The 14,671-nt window shown below is 38.8% G+C and overlaps 1 protein-coding gene and 1 long non-coding RNA gene across 2 annotated transcripts in view; one reads left to right on the top strand and one right to left on the bottom strand.

Annotated features, from left to right (window-relative positions):
• Window positions 1-12,950, bottom strand: part of LOC138181961 (uncharacterized) — a 562,178-nt gene extending 549,228 nt beyond the window's left edge. Inside the window, exon 1 of the mRNA XM_069117380.1 lies at window positions 9,602-12,950. Coding sequence (XP_068973481.1) covers window positions 9,602-12,724 — 3,123 coding nt within the window. The 5' untranslated portion in view covers window positions 12,725-12,950. The remainder of the gene's footprint in view (window positions 1-9,601) is intronic.
• LOC138181968 (uncharacterized) overlaps window positions 1-14,671 on the top strand; it is a 115,389-nt gene that overhangs the window by 10,147 nt on the left and 90,571 nt on the right. The window contains exon 2 of the long non-coding RNA XR_011173663.1: window positions 6,358-6,422. This is a non-coding gene — a long non-coding RNA (uncharacterized LOC138181968). The remainder of the gene's footprint in view (window positions 1-6,357; window positions 6,423-14,671) is intronic.

Genomic DNA, 14,671 nt, shown 5'->3' with positions numbered 1-14,671 from the left:
AACAAAAAAGTTCCTGTTTTATCTGCAGTTGCAGAAGCCGCGGCTGTACGGCAAATCTGATTAACTCGTCGTGGCACGTCGTTCCGCGTGGCACGATTTTTAGTGGGACATGCAAACACACGGTCCTGTTCGGGTTCAAAGATGTCCCCAACCTAGCTAGAGGCTCTCTCTCGCCTCCATTGTTATCTCGGACTTTTGTGGACCGTAGAACGGATTGTTTTCGGCTTCGCCGTCGACAGTTTTCATTTTGCTATTCAGAAAACTGTTGACGGTTTTTGTTACGCCTTCGTTGTTGCCCCGAAGTGTTTCTCTTACTTACAACCGTAGACGGAAAACACTTTCTCGGAAAGGCCTTTGAATTGCGAGCACCATCGACTTTCCCCGCACCTGCTCATACGTTTTGAAGACTTTCGAAACGTTCAAAAAATTCAGAAACATTGGGATAGTTAATGTGGCAAATGTTTATTTCCTGTGGTTTTATCTTTCATCGGTGGAACAGGAGACATCGTAGTCGTAGATTTAATTAAAAGTTTGTTCACTGGTGGATATCCTTATTCTGTTCACAAAAGTATTCCATTATAGGAGTAGATGTTCGATATTTCACGAAATATTCACGATTAAAGTTTCAAGACTGTATTATGATTTTTAGTTAAGATATTCAGCAAATGATATACTTGCGTGAAGTTAACATGTTGGAATTCTATTCACACTCGCAAGAAAGTTGTTTTTTAAACAGTAATTTTCTTGCAAGAATCATGAATACTATTTTGTTATACATATAAGGTGATACAGGGTCTGATATTTAAAAGATCTGTGGTACCTTGGCCTTATCCAGAGGAGTAAAAAGTGTTTATTCGAAATAAGTTGCGAAAGCAATGCTCTCGATGTAAAGTCAACTTGTATTATTTAAGAAGCTGTAGTTTTCCAACCGAGTAGTGTTCTCATTAAACGAACGATACAATAATTTTGTTACGCCTGATTGTAATTGTTTGTTACATAAAAATACGAGAAAATTTGGTAGATTTAATATTTAATTTTAATAGCAGAAACAATTAGTGTCTTACAGAGAAAGAGGTTACTTCCTGGTACACAAAAGATAGAAATACTACAAAGGGATTAAAATGTTTCGCATAATGCTTCACCATGAAGTACCATGTTTTACAGGAATTTTTTTAAATAAACGAGGATAAATTTAGTGTACGTTGGTTTCCTTCTTTTACACGAACATCATTATCGTCTTAAACAAGAAGGATAGCGTACGTAACGTTAGGGAGGGTCATTAATTTCAATTTGCAAGGATAATCCTGAAAGATGCGAGGAAATTGTGCTCGAGTTTCCCGAGAATAACTGCATTCTGTGAATTCATAGGATGCAACTGATAACATGGTTGTACGAAATGCACGTAAAAAATATAATTAACCGTATTCTAAGATGAAACATATACTTACTCGTAATTTATATTTAAAGCGATTTAATATGAAATCAACAGTTATAGAACAGCGATGAAATTATTTTTCCCTTAATTTTTGTAATTTTAAGAAATTTGTTGAGATAGTTTGGCATAACTAATAAACAGGTAATTACAGTAATAGCAGTCATTCGTTAGTACGAGATAGTATTTCTGTGCAATTTACATATAGATATGACTTCATTAACACGTATCAGCGATCAATTGGTAATCATTCACGAATAATGATTAAAACTATCGATTGCCAGAGAATGGTCCATCTATCAACTTATTATCTACGCTTGATAACTATGATATTGAACGATTTAATGGACTTTCGTCGATAGCAGTAATACAAGTTACGATTTTAATTCATGAAACTTGTCTTTATGAAATCATTACTGCCATTAATTAATTCGAACGTCCATCGATCCAACAAAAATTGATATACAACATTCGTGCATAGGACAAAGAACGTACGAAAGCAATGTTCTAAATGTCTAGAACTAAATTCCTCGGGTATACGTTTCCAATTAAATAATTGAAGCATTTTTTTTCTCGAACGAAAAACATATATAATATAAATATACCATAATTATAAAATTCATTTTTAATTATAATTAATTCTAGTTAATAAAATATTTATCTACCGGAGGAAGGCATTATTTCCTTCGAAATACTTATATGCCTTAACTTTTTCAGCGAGTGTGTGTAAATGTGTTTGCACAACTTTACAATTTTTCTTATATATAAGAGAAAAAGTAGAAAAAACAGCGTTCGATGGCTGGAAAAAAATTTACAAACCGTGTCAGTGATTCCCAATTGGTTAAGCTACTTAAATAAAAAAAGAAAGTTCCCCTGAGAGCGTATCTACATATAGGAACTCGAGCGTTTTAATTCGGTCTCGGTCTAATTTTTTTGTTCCTTGCCCATACTTTTTCCCTTCTGTTTCGTGATTCTGAATATTTCGAACCGTGGCTATCGTATCGAGGCCGCGTTATTCATTTCACCCGTTCCGTTTTTACATTTATTCCCGACGATTCAATCGCGGCCGAATTTTCCCGGATTCTCGACACGCGAGGCAACTGTACTTTCCGCGAAACCGTATCACCGCGGCGAAACATGACGGAAATTCTCGCTGGTCGAGTTACGTTCCTTTCTGAATTTACGTTACTCGAGCTGGCGTGTCTCGAATGGCTTAGAGCGTTGCGGAGTCGCGGCTTTTGAAACCGCAACGCTACGAACTTTCCCGCGATCTTTGGTGACACAACATTCCCACGATTTAATGCAGACAATGTGACTGACTTAGAGAGTAAACCACTTATCCAACGTACACGCTCGAGATAGTTCGACGATACGGTTTGGAATTAACACTGCCACGTCTTTTGCGTTATTTTCGATTCAATCGTGTCTTTGTATCCCTAACAGATTTTGCAAATCTCGGAAAATTGTACAGGGATGGTTTTGAACGCTAGAATTACGAGAGTGATCAAAATAAACAACATGTATGCGTAATAGTCGTTTATTTTTTTCCTTTGTATTATGAACATTTTTTCGGATGTCTTCCGCTTTGATTTTCTTGCTACAAGTTTCACACTTCAGTCGTCAGTATCTCTAGTGATCTGTCTAAATGTTTTAGTTGGACTGTGCTAAAATTTCCTTTAGAATGTTGAAATTCCTTTTGCTAAGTGAAATGAGCGCGCGACTGGGACATATAAATCTGTAACGAGATTAAAGTTGCGTTGAAGCGGTAAAATAGAAAACGGTATTTTTAAAATATATAAAAATAGAAAAAATCTAAAGTTCTACTTTCTAATTATTTACCTAAGCGGGATATTATCCTCTAATATAATATCACATATGGTAATATCACATATTGAATAGATATAATTAAAAGAAAATTGTACGACAATGGCTTCCCTTTATTAACATCTCCGTCAGTTTTCCGAAAATAAGAAATATTCTATATCTACTAGCGAAACGGTAAAAGAAGAAACGATTGAATGGAGGTGACATTAATAGAATAAGTTACTAGCTAGCCACGTTTCAATGCCTTCTGATAATATATTATCGAGATCCATTTCGATCCAATTCCTATCGCACGAATGAAAATATATCAATGGGGTCAAAAGCGCTTTAAAGGCCAGTCACTTGGAATGAGTTGTCCATAGGATCGCACGAAAGTCCCTTTCACGCTATAAATCTCCTAAAAACGATTCTCTTGAGCTGATGTTTGAAAAGATTGCACCGGGAGCTTTTACGAAGTTTTATTTCCTTGATAATTCCAAGCTCGAGAGGTACTTTATCGATGGTCAAGGAAAGGATAATTTTGCCGGTTCCTCGTCGTTCGTTATAATGCTGTAAAAACTACACGTTCCTTTCAATGCAAGAATCAGTGCTGCGATTATTGGAAACTCCTCAGTTTACTTGTATTCGAAGAGAAAGAGCGAAATAACGTTATTTCGTCTAAATGTAGGTAGAATACCGTGGATGTCCAATATACTAGTTTCAATTTTCGTAACACATGCAAATGTTTATACATACGAAATACAGATTGAGAAAAATTTATATAGACTACAACTAGGTACGATCTACTATTAATTTCATTAGAAATAAAGTAGTATGGTAAGAAAAATAAATTATTTGGCACATACAATACCATATTTAGGAGCAAAAAATCATACACGACCTGGTACGAATTTTTTTAAATTATTCGACGTAAAATTACTTGAAAGTCGGTAGCTTGAACCGAGTTATCGTAACTATTTGACAAGTTATCCGTGTCAAAGCGCTTCCTGAGTGACAAGGAATGCATTATTAATCGATCGGCAATTACTTGTACAAACTGGATGGACCAGAGTTGAACCGCAAGCGCCACGTCCATTAACGTCGCAAAATTCTGTCACCGATGCGGCTCGTTCGGCTTTTATTTTTCACTTTTCCCGTTTACATCGCTAAGCACGAGTCGAGGGCGTTGAAAGAAGGAGACATTAATTACATTAGAACGAAACGCGCCCGCTTGCCTAGACACTTGGCCTAGTAATGTGGCTGTAACCGAGCGACAATCAAATAAACCAATCAGCTGATAAAATCCCTTAAAGCATATAAGGGAAAGCGGACCATCTCTTCTTCTCTTTACAGATGGCATTTTCATCCGGCGGTTCTCCACATCAGAAAATAGGAGTATTAATAACCATGATGAAACCCAACCACTCAGCTAACAATACGGGGCTCTGCCATTCCTATGTCCAAACTGGCAGTTGACTGACCGACTTTCATTTCCTCCCCCCCCCCCTTCTTTAGGAGAAGGGACCCATTATATAGTGACACCAACGTGTCCACACGCTCAAGATAATTGCTACACCGTGTGTATGGCACACGCATGGGTACCTCCAGCTCAAGTAAAGCAATAAAATAGAACAGTAAGTTTAGAAGCAATAGTATCCCCTTCTGATTTTTGATCGCGGGAAGAAGATCCGGAGTAGGGGTGATCGCTCCACTAGGAAACGTCGCACTGCAAAAGGGGGGTAGAACCGAGCTTTGGATACAGTAGTCCTGCCATTCGTGCATATCTTGCTTACATATTATCCTACCATATATATTAATGTCTTTCCTCTCTCCTCTCTTCTTCCATTGTGTCTAAGGTATAGGTCTGCTAGGTAAGCCTTACTGAAAATCCTACTAGCAGATCTCGGACGAAACACTTCTCTCTCCTTTTCCTTTATTTAAAAATTCTACTGGCTCATTGGCCGACGTTTCAACTTAAGCACGCAGAGCAAAATTACGCTTTATAAGACCATAATAAAACCTGTCTGGACCTACGGAATCCAACTATGGGGAACAGCAAGTAATTCCAACATTGAAATACTCCAACGCTTCCAATCGAAAACGCTAAGATCCTTGGTAGATGTACCCTGGTATGTTACCAACGAAGCAATACATCGCGACCTCAAGATATCCACAGTCAAAGAAGAAATAAGAAAATGTAGTAACAGATATATCATAAGAGTTCATCATCAACAACCATCGAAACCCCCTAATTATTAAATTACTTAATACGTCGGACCAGATCCGCAGGCTAAGAAAACGCTATCCTTTAGTCCTAAGCACTACATCCAGCTAGAAATAAACTTATTGTAAATAATTAGTCATGTCACTGAGCCACGTCAGAGAAACTCACTTATAATTCTCGATGCGAGAATTGATAGTAAAGTACTCGTAAATAAAAAAAATTCTTTTTTTTTATTTATTTATGCTTTCTCAAGTTGTTGTTTGTTTATTTGATATTCAACAAATGTGATGGAATATCTAATATGGAACTCCGGTCGCCGGGATTCGAACACGAGTCCCAAAATGTTCGCATCTAAGGCTCTAACCACTGCGCCGCCGTCGACCGGGAGTAGTTAGTGTGGAGTGGTGGTATTTTGTTGTCGAGTGCCGCCACAGTAAGAATCCTCTAGCGAGTAAACGAGCCACCGAGCATGGGCCAGAGACGCGAATTCTCTTAACTTTGTATTGTAGCTGCTGTTACAAAGGCTCGTGAAAAATTGCCCGTAAAAAAGGAAATCCTTTCTCTTGGTTAACTGTGAACTCTTTTACGCTTTTAATACCGATACAGTACTAGCAAAGATACTAGTAAACATAGAAAAAAGTTGTGGGCTTGATTAATTACTAGAATGGGTTACAATAGTATTTCACGCTTAAAATTGGGTTATTTTATAAAAATTTATACGACTAATTTTAATCTTTGAAACAAAGATATTTTTGTATCTTATAATTTCAATTCACCTTCCTGTCAATTTTCTGATTCTTTGTACTCTGTCAACGTTTCCTTTTCCGTAAAATATTTTATAATTTTTTAAAGATATATTTTATAATTGTTAATTTTGTTACAATATTTTTCAAAACAGGAAGATATCTTTTAACAAGGAGATAAGCGTGATTCGCGACCGAGGAAACTCTAAAGACTTCACAGGTAAACGAAACAATCAATCAATAATATGATCATTGATCCGTCAGTTAACCCTCTCATTCCCGAATTATTTAACAGTCACAAATATTTATTTGTTACATAATAAATAAACGATTCATTCAGATATAGAATCCTGGCAGAAATCCTTTTCATCCACTAAATATTCGAACAAATTCTGTATTCCAAATATTTTCTCCAATCTTGCATATTATCGGCTTTCCATGCAATTTTTCATCTTTAAATTTTCCACTCTCGAATGCGCAAATATACGCATCTAACGATTAATTTTTTTAATATCAGACTTGATTACCGTGGGAACGAGAGGGTTAATAAATTAATTGTGATTATTAGCAGTAACACTAGAACGATTACATAGTACAAGCTAAACCAGAGTTTATTCGATCGACTCTAACACGTAGGCAAATAAACGACAAACTTTAAGTCGTGTGATAAATCTTTCCCGCAACACAAAAGTCGCCATACAATTCGCAATTCAGGAACTCTCTCCGCCTCGCGATTTTTATGGCGTATAACAACAAGAATAAAATATTCCCCTTTGTGTCGCCGAATCTTTTATACGTTCCATTCTGCTACTTATTTCGCGCGAATTCCCGGAAAGGAACACCGGCCATTACTGAATTGCATCAGAGGGAAATTGGCCTAGAAGCCAGCCCCATAGTCGGTTGGATTCTCCGTTAGGTAGGTTAGGTAACGCACGGCGGTTGAAAATGCGAATTCTCTTTACTTCTCTATTGTCCACCGTACTGGCAAAGGGAATGAGAGGAAGACAGAAAGAGAGAGAGAGAGAGAAAGAGCGAAAGAGAGAGAGAGAGAGAGGAAAAAAGAGAGAGAGAGAACTGGGCTAGGGAGGAAGGGGATATTTGCTCTTCTGGGAAAGTAAACTCCAGAGCTTTTCATACACGCGCGACTCGTAGCGCTAACCCAATTTTACCGGTACGACACCAACGAAGCTTCGGCGGCTACGTTTTCACCGAGAGACGGGTTATTTGCCTTACCTACACGCCACTACACGGTACCGTCTTTTATACAAAGTATTGGCAAAGGTTGGAAATGTCCCTGTAGGAAGAGTGCGCCCACGACAGTTAAAATAATATCGGTTCATGGCGTGGAAGCTTCGAAAATATTATTTGTTAGACGCGCTTTACGTGTTTTGAGAAATTTCTCTTAGGGAGATAAACCGAAAGAATGTGAGGGTCGAAGTGTTTGCTTTAGGAGGGAGCGGTTATACATGGAATGTATCATGCTACACGGTGGATAATCGATACTGTTACTGTCTTTTAAGGGTTTTATCTTTTAACTTTGAAATCTGCGATTACTTTTAGCGATAATAATTTAAGTAGTAATAGTGTTACTGAATTAATTCATCAGATTTTTGGAATTGTATGTTTCTCTCGGTTTTGCCTCATTTTAATATATTGACTACCACGATTAGTCAGTAACGATTGACGATGTGGGAATTGATTGAGACAATTAAATTAGAAATGAACAGTATATATTCGTAAAATTTTCAATATTTTTAATACTGTGATAACAACGCGAGATACTACTACAAAAGGATATCGAGAAAAGTTTCAGTAAATTAATTTTCTGATACGTATATTCGGCTGTATCGTATAAAATTTACATTTACAAATGCAGCTAATCTCTTTTTTTTATGTTATTCAAAATAACGGTATCATTCCTTTATTTAGATTCTAAGTTGAATACGTTAATTTCATTTCCCTACGTTATTATTATTTAATTTAAATAAATTGTCATTCTTTCAAAAGAACATAATCATAAAATAAACTAAACTAAGCATAGATAGACACGAGTATTTACAATTTTTAGCTCTTACTTCGCATTTATTTACATGTAGTAATTGAAAAAACGAATAAATTAGGAAAAACGCGGGTCGTACACTTCGTACCGAATGTAAAGTTCAACAATAAAGTGAAAAGTAAAGAAAACCGTGGAATTCTTCTACCAAGTCTTTATTTAGACGAGCGTGTTATATAGATATGAAATCTGGAATTCCCTATTCTAAACACGTGCACGCTGCAGCAGGTGACATCGTCGTCGGATGACGGTATCTAGTTTTATAGCACGAACAAAGTTGTCTAGACGAAAAGACCGAGTGTGGAAGTAGTAGAGTGAAAGGTACACAGGGCTCGTAACGAAGTTTTCAAAGACAACATGGAGTTTGATATCTAACGAGTTCATTCTACTCGGCTGCGATGGCAAAAACTGCAAGTGGAGATCTCTATCTGCCACTCTTTCCGGCCAGGTCACCCATCTATCTTCGTTCCACCCTCCTTTCGCACCCTTCTTCGTCTCTTTTCCTAGCAACCAATGTTGAGAAACGCGAAATTCGTTCCCCTACCCTTCGCGCGTTACTCACCCAAGGCTTCTGGATTTTAATTTTATAAGAAATTATTGGCGTATAAGCGACGTACTTTGATCGTTCGAGTGTCTCTTATTACGCATTTTACGTTTCATATAATTGCTTTCTTTATGCTTAAAGCGTGTTTCTACAATCAAATAAGTATAAGATTCGTGGCACGAATTATTTCTATCTTTTGATGGAAACTTGCATTTCTTTCAATCAAAATTATACATCTTTATATGGTTATTTTAACGTAAAATTGTAGTTTCGAAATAGCTTTTCTACGATATAATTTTATATACTATTTTAGATTATAACAATGAATATCTAAACGTGCAAAATTATAACACTATTGATCCTTAATTAGCTAGGACACAGTTAGCCGGAAAAATGTTTGCTTGATGTTATTTTGTATTTTATATTTTTCAGGATAAAAATTGTTGAGAATTTCTATCGCGTAAAATGCGGAGTACGAAATAAAATTAAATAACTTAAGACCACTGTTATGGTCAACTGTTCTATGATGTACAGACTATTTCTTTATTAAAATAAATCATTTCTTGATATGTAAATAAAGAATTATCTCGTAGCATATTCGTGATAATGTTATACTGCTTTTAAAGTAAAAGATAGTATCTTTACTTTGAAACGTGGCAAAATTTTATTCAAATAAAAATAACCCTGCTGTAAAATGCACTAAGATCGTTATAGCTGCCTATACATCGTTACACCATGCAAAACGAAAAACTGAAAACTTTCCAACATCCATATCATTTTCAATTGTTAACGCCCTTACCTCTGACTCCGGTGACTGAACGATTAGCGACGTTCTCGGTGGTTTCTCGGGAGGTACCTTTTTCAAAGTTCCAGTAAACGAAGCCACGGAAGCAGTGCTGGACGGTGCTGAAGCTCCCTCGTGACCGTCGATTTGACACTGAAGTCGATGGAACTGTGAGAACGAAGTACGCGACGTATCGGCGCGATCGAATTGTGGCAGACACGGCAGTGGCATCTGCGACATGTTCGGTATCTGAATAGAATTCGGGTCGCTGGTGTCGTGTTGAAGCCTAGGTGATAATTTCTCGCAGACAGACGATTGGCAGGATTGATGATTAGAGTTCTGTGTATAGGAAGCGGTCAATAACGTTTGATGATGACTGTGCGGCGTACTCTGGCTTTGCGACGTGCAAATCTTATCGGTCGGTTGTTCTTGGTGGTTGGGCAGAGAATTCGATTGAATCTGGTGGATCTCGTTTCCGATCGAATGCGGCTGAAAATCGGTCGATCTTTGTAATTTATCGCACAGCTGGTTCTGTGCTTGCAAACTTTGCAGACGGGCTTGTAAATCACTTTGTTGGTGTTGAAATTGCGCCACTTTGTCGAGGATTTGATTTTGATTCTGAAGACACTGAAGCTTCGCTTGTAGATCGCTCTGTTGACGCTCAAATTGGCTGAGTTTCTCGGATATTAAATCAAGATTCTGTTGATTTTGCAGTTGTTGCTGCTGGGACGTCAAAGCGTCGGATTTTTCGTTCTGTGTATCTAGTTGACTTTGAAGATTATCGCTCTGGCTTTTGCTATGAGTTAGTAAGCTGGTCGAGATATTGTGGCTTTTACGATGGCTATGGATTATATGATCCACTTGATCGATCGGTTTACCTAAACTTGTTTCACCGAAGTCTGTTACCACAGTTAGGACAGTCTTGGTATCTAACTTTGCTTCGCTAAGGGCTGGATACTGATGGCATATATTAGGACTGGCTCTTTGAGAGGGAGCTGTACTAGCAGGTGGTCCAAGGTTCGCTACGGATCCACTAATGGGCTGCTCGTCGAACTCCTTTCTCGAGAGTTCCATGTGCTTCGTTAGGTCGGCACTAACGTGTCGCAAATGTCGACGTTGTTCCATTATAGTTCTCTGACTGATATTGGGTATAGGTTGAAAGGCCGATTGAGTCATTCTAGCTTCCTTGCGATCATCTGGTTGATGTATCTGTCTCGGGTCTCTCCTTTCCTCGGACTGATTACGAGAACGTGGACTGGTGGAGAGCATTTGATTCTGCATCATGTTTCTTTCGTGTTCCTGTCGTTGTCGTTGTTCAGCCCATATCGTTAGCTCTTGTCTAGTCTTCTCGAAATTTTGATTTACAAACGACGGACTTTTCTGTCCTGCGCGATCCGCGGATCCTTCGCGAATCGGCATGAAAGGCATAGGAGACCTTCTAACGTCTTCCATTCTCTTGCCTTCTATAGTCATCGGTGATCTCCTATGCTCGTCGAAGTAATCGGATCGTCTGTTTTCTTGCGGTATCGCTACTCTTTGATTAGGGCTCACGTTACCCCATTCGGGCTTTCTATCAGCTCCTATGCTCTTCCTATTTTCTTGTCTCGTATCAAAAGCCATCGGCGATACTCTTAAGCTCGTATCCAATCGCCTTTGATCAGGCGGATACACTTGATTGGTTTCGACTCGTTTCGGATCCACCATAGTTCCGGTCTTCCTCGCTGGCATCAATATTTCCTGATTCGTGTCACCAGGGAACGTGAACGTAATCGTATCGTTACGACGCTGGAAACTCGATGTAACGTCCACGGAAATAGATTTCCTGTGTTCAGGTCTGGTCACATATAGACCACAATCGGTTACCACGGTTTCGCACATTTTTTCTCGACCAGGTGGATCTCCATTCGTATCAACGTACAGACCATCCTGTCTCGTCCTAGGATTTTGATTAATGGCTGTCAGGTATCTTCTATCCTGAGTATCGGTTACGATCTGCGCACCTTGCACGATTATCGCCCCGTCGCTTCGGTGAATTTGTTCTTGCGGAGGATTTTGATTAGGATCGTATTTAGGTTTCTGCATACCTGGAACATCGACACTCGCAGACTTTCTGTGCCCTGTATCGTGAGTGATCTTCGAATTACCTCGTGGTGGAACCATAGGTTTGGGTCCACGACTGGGTCTCTCTGTAGTCGCCATTGCGAGACCATGAGTCACATTTTGGGCGATCGGTTGAATGATAGGCTGTGTCTGATATTGTCCCAGTTCCTGAGAGAATCTTTGCGGATTCGGTGATTGTTGTCCGAATTGTTGAGCGGGATACATTCCAGTATGAGGATTATACGGTACCGCGTTCATTACTGTTTGAGGGTACTGACTATAGGAATACTGGGGTTGCCCGCCGAATTGAGCGTAACTAGCCGGTTGAGGTACGACAACGCCTGAAAAGTACGGTGGCTGAGGACTGGCGGATTGAGGAGGCATTTGCGATCCGTGTTGAACAGTTACGTATTGACCCTGTCCAGTGAACATCGGATTCGCTGCACCTCCTTGATACAACGCAGGATCTCTATATGTTACATCCCTCGTCACGTAACCAGCTCTTTCAGCGTATTGAGCTTGTTGAGGATACATCTGTTGAGGTCTCACCTCGAACTGACTTCGGATCTGCGTGTACTGAGTTTGATCGTAATCAGGCATGAATTGAGGCTGCGCTTGAACCGGTAGGGTTTGTGTGCTAGTTTGAGAGACATGTTGCGTCCTCTCGAGAGCAGACTTTTCCTGGCTGTACTGTTGGGGTGGAAGTTGTCCACTAGGGGGGTGTCTATCCTCGGGAACACCGACCACAGGTTGCTTCCTTCCAGTCAGATATTGACCTGTCTGCTGAGTTTGCTGTTGCTGTTGTTGCTGTTGTTCTTGAGTTTGGCCGGCTGACTGGTTCTGTTGAACCCTATCTTGAGAGAATCTATCATATTCTATGGTACGATTTTCAAAGCCGTTGGACAAATCTTGTTTCGCATTGTCGGCAAGCGGCTCAGCTCGGCCGTTTTGACACGCTGTCTGTTGATTCTCCATCGTTTGTCCAACCTGGTTTTGTTCCTGGCTATCGTTCACCCCTCCTGAACCAGACTGCGACATGTTGGCGGCCCCCACCGACGGTCGTCCGCCGATGTAGCCGAGAATTCGCCCCAATCCGCACACCGTGACGACTTACCGTGCAACTCTCTGTTGGAAATCTAGATTTTCGCTTGAACGCAATCGTCACGGATCGCGTTTTTACGCCTCGTATATTCCACTAGGTCGACTCGAGGCATGTAAACGTCGATATTGATGTCGTTTGCTCTACGCCCGATCGCTGTTCCGTGATCCTACGTTGTCTTCTCGGTGATATAAACCGTGAAGGGAATGCAACAAAATTTTTCGCAATTTTTTTTCTATAATTTGTTTTCTTAACGTACTAATTTTTGTTTTTAAATGTGAAGTGAATTCGTCGCAGTTTTTCAATTCGAATATTTGACTCTTCGTTCGTCGAGTAATTTGCTAGCGAATTTTTTTTCTTCGTTCTGTCGATTATCCGAAAATTAACGGACGAGTTCGTCACACTGTTCTTGACTTTTATTTATCCAGATCGTTTGCATCCGTTTTCCCGCCGGAGCTTCGTTAATAAATCGCAGACGCACCGAATAATATTACGTGAAAATTTGGAACGTTTGTCCAGACAGAAAGTCTCTGAGTACCGCCCTCGCATTTCTCATTTTTCCACGAGCAAATGAGAATGCGCAATTGGAAATGTAATTCCTTTTATTGCGTCCCTTTGACGCGATCCCCGTTTCGTTTCGCAAATCTTTATCAATTATGCGTTATTATTCCTTTTTTTTTTCTTTTTTACTTGATGGCTTCCTTATCATCGGACGACAGAACGGATATTACGAAGGAGAACTGTTTGCCTTTTTACTATTCCTTGTCCGTAAATAGCAGTTACGCTGAAACGTGTCAGCGCGTAACAGCTCGCTCGTATCTCTCAGTTATTTTCGTTCGTCGTGAAAATGTTACTCTAAAAAATGTCATTCAGGAAGCTTTTTGGCTGTCATCGTTTGACTTCCACTCGAATTTTTCATAAAATATTGCGCTTGCCACGTATAATTCGTCGTTTAGATATACGATTTAAATAGCAATTCGAAAGGACACGATTAATTTAATCAGTGTAAATTCCTCGAAATATTAAAAAATTGAATACTTTTCCTTTGATTCTTTCGTTTTATTATCAGTTTCTCGAAAGCTTTTGATTTCTGCTGGGCAGTTTTCGTTATAATTTCCAATAACTTTCAATCCTGTAGCTGTTAACTTTAACAATGACGATTTGACGATTAACTGCTTCAAGTTGAAAGACAACATTTGATTTTATTGTTTCAGTTTCGTATTATATAACTTTCTTCTTTTATATTTAACAATAGAATTAGTACTTTTTCTATAGCGTTGACGTAATATGTCGTACTCGGAAAATCTGTAGAATCGATCTGCAAAAGAAAGGCACGAAATGGTACTTTCCATGTATCTTTTATAATTTTTCCTCGTAATATTCGGCGCAAAGTAATAAAATTGCATTCACGGTTGGTTATTTTACAGAAATTCTGAAGTAGAAAATTACGTGTTTCTGTAATCAGGACAAAGAGGAGAATGTGAAGAATTTTCTTTCAATTATTACGCAAATTATTATTATTAATTCAAATGAATACAAGGAATTCTTCTTTATCTTCGCGTCGTTGTTAACCGAAGAGATAAAATGGTAAATGTCAAAAAAAGTAAGAAATGATTTTTGTAGTGTCAGGGTAATTTCTTTTCATTCTGGGGGCTATCATAAGTATCGACTCCCTAGACTTTTGGTCGAAAAAGCTGTAGAATCAATACCCAGATAAACAAATTTAACCAATTTTTTTCTTTCTAACTCCGTAAAAATGTCACACGTTGATAGTGTACAGTTCGAGCGATACATGTCATAGATGACAAAACTAATAAAGATGCTTTTGATTTATTTGAAATTTTTACTTCTAGAAATTACATCGTTTATCGTTTCAACTGTTCGAT

The sequence above is a fragment of the Bombus flavifrons genome, chromosome 7 (assembly GCF_040668555.2).
Source record: "Bombus flavifrons isolate JBK064 chromosome 7, iyBomFlav1_principal, whole genome shotgun sequence".
Classification (NCBI taxonomy): domain Eukaryota; kingdom Metazoa; phylum Arthropoda; class Insecta; order Hymenoptera; family Apidae; genus Bombus; species Bombus flavifrons.
This window is presented reverse-complemented; position numbering and strand designations above follow the sequence as displayed.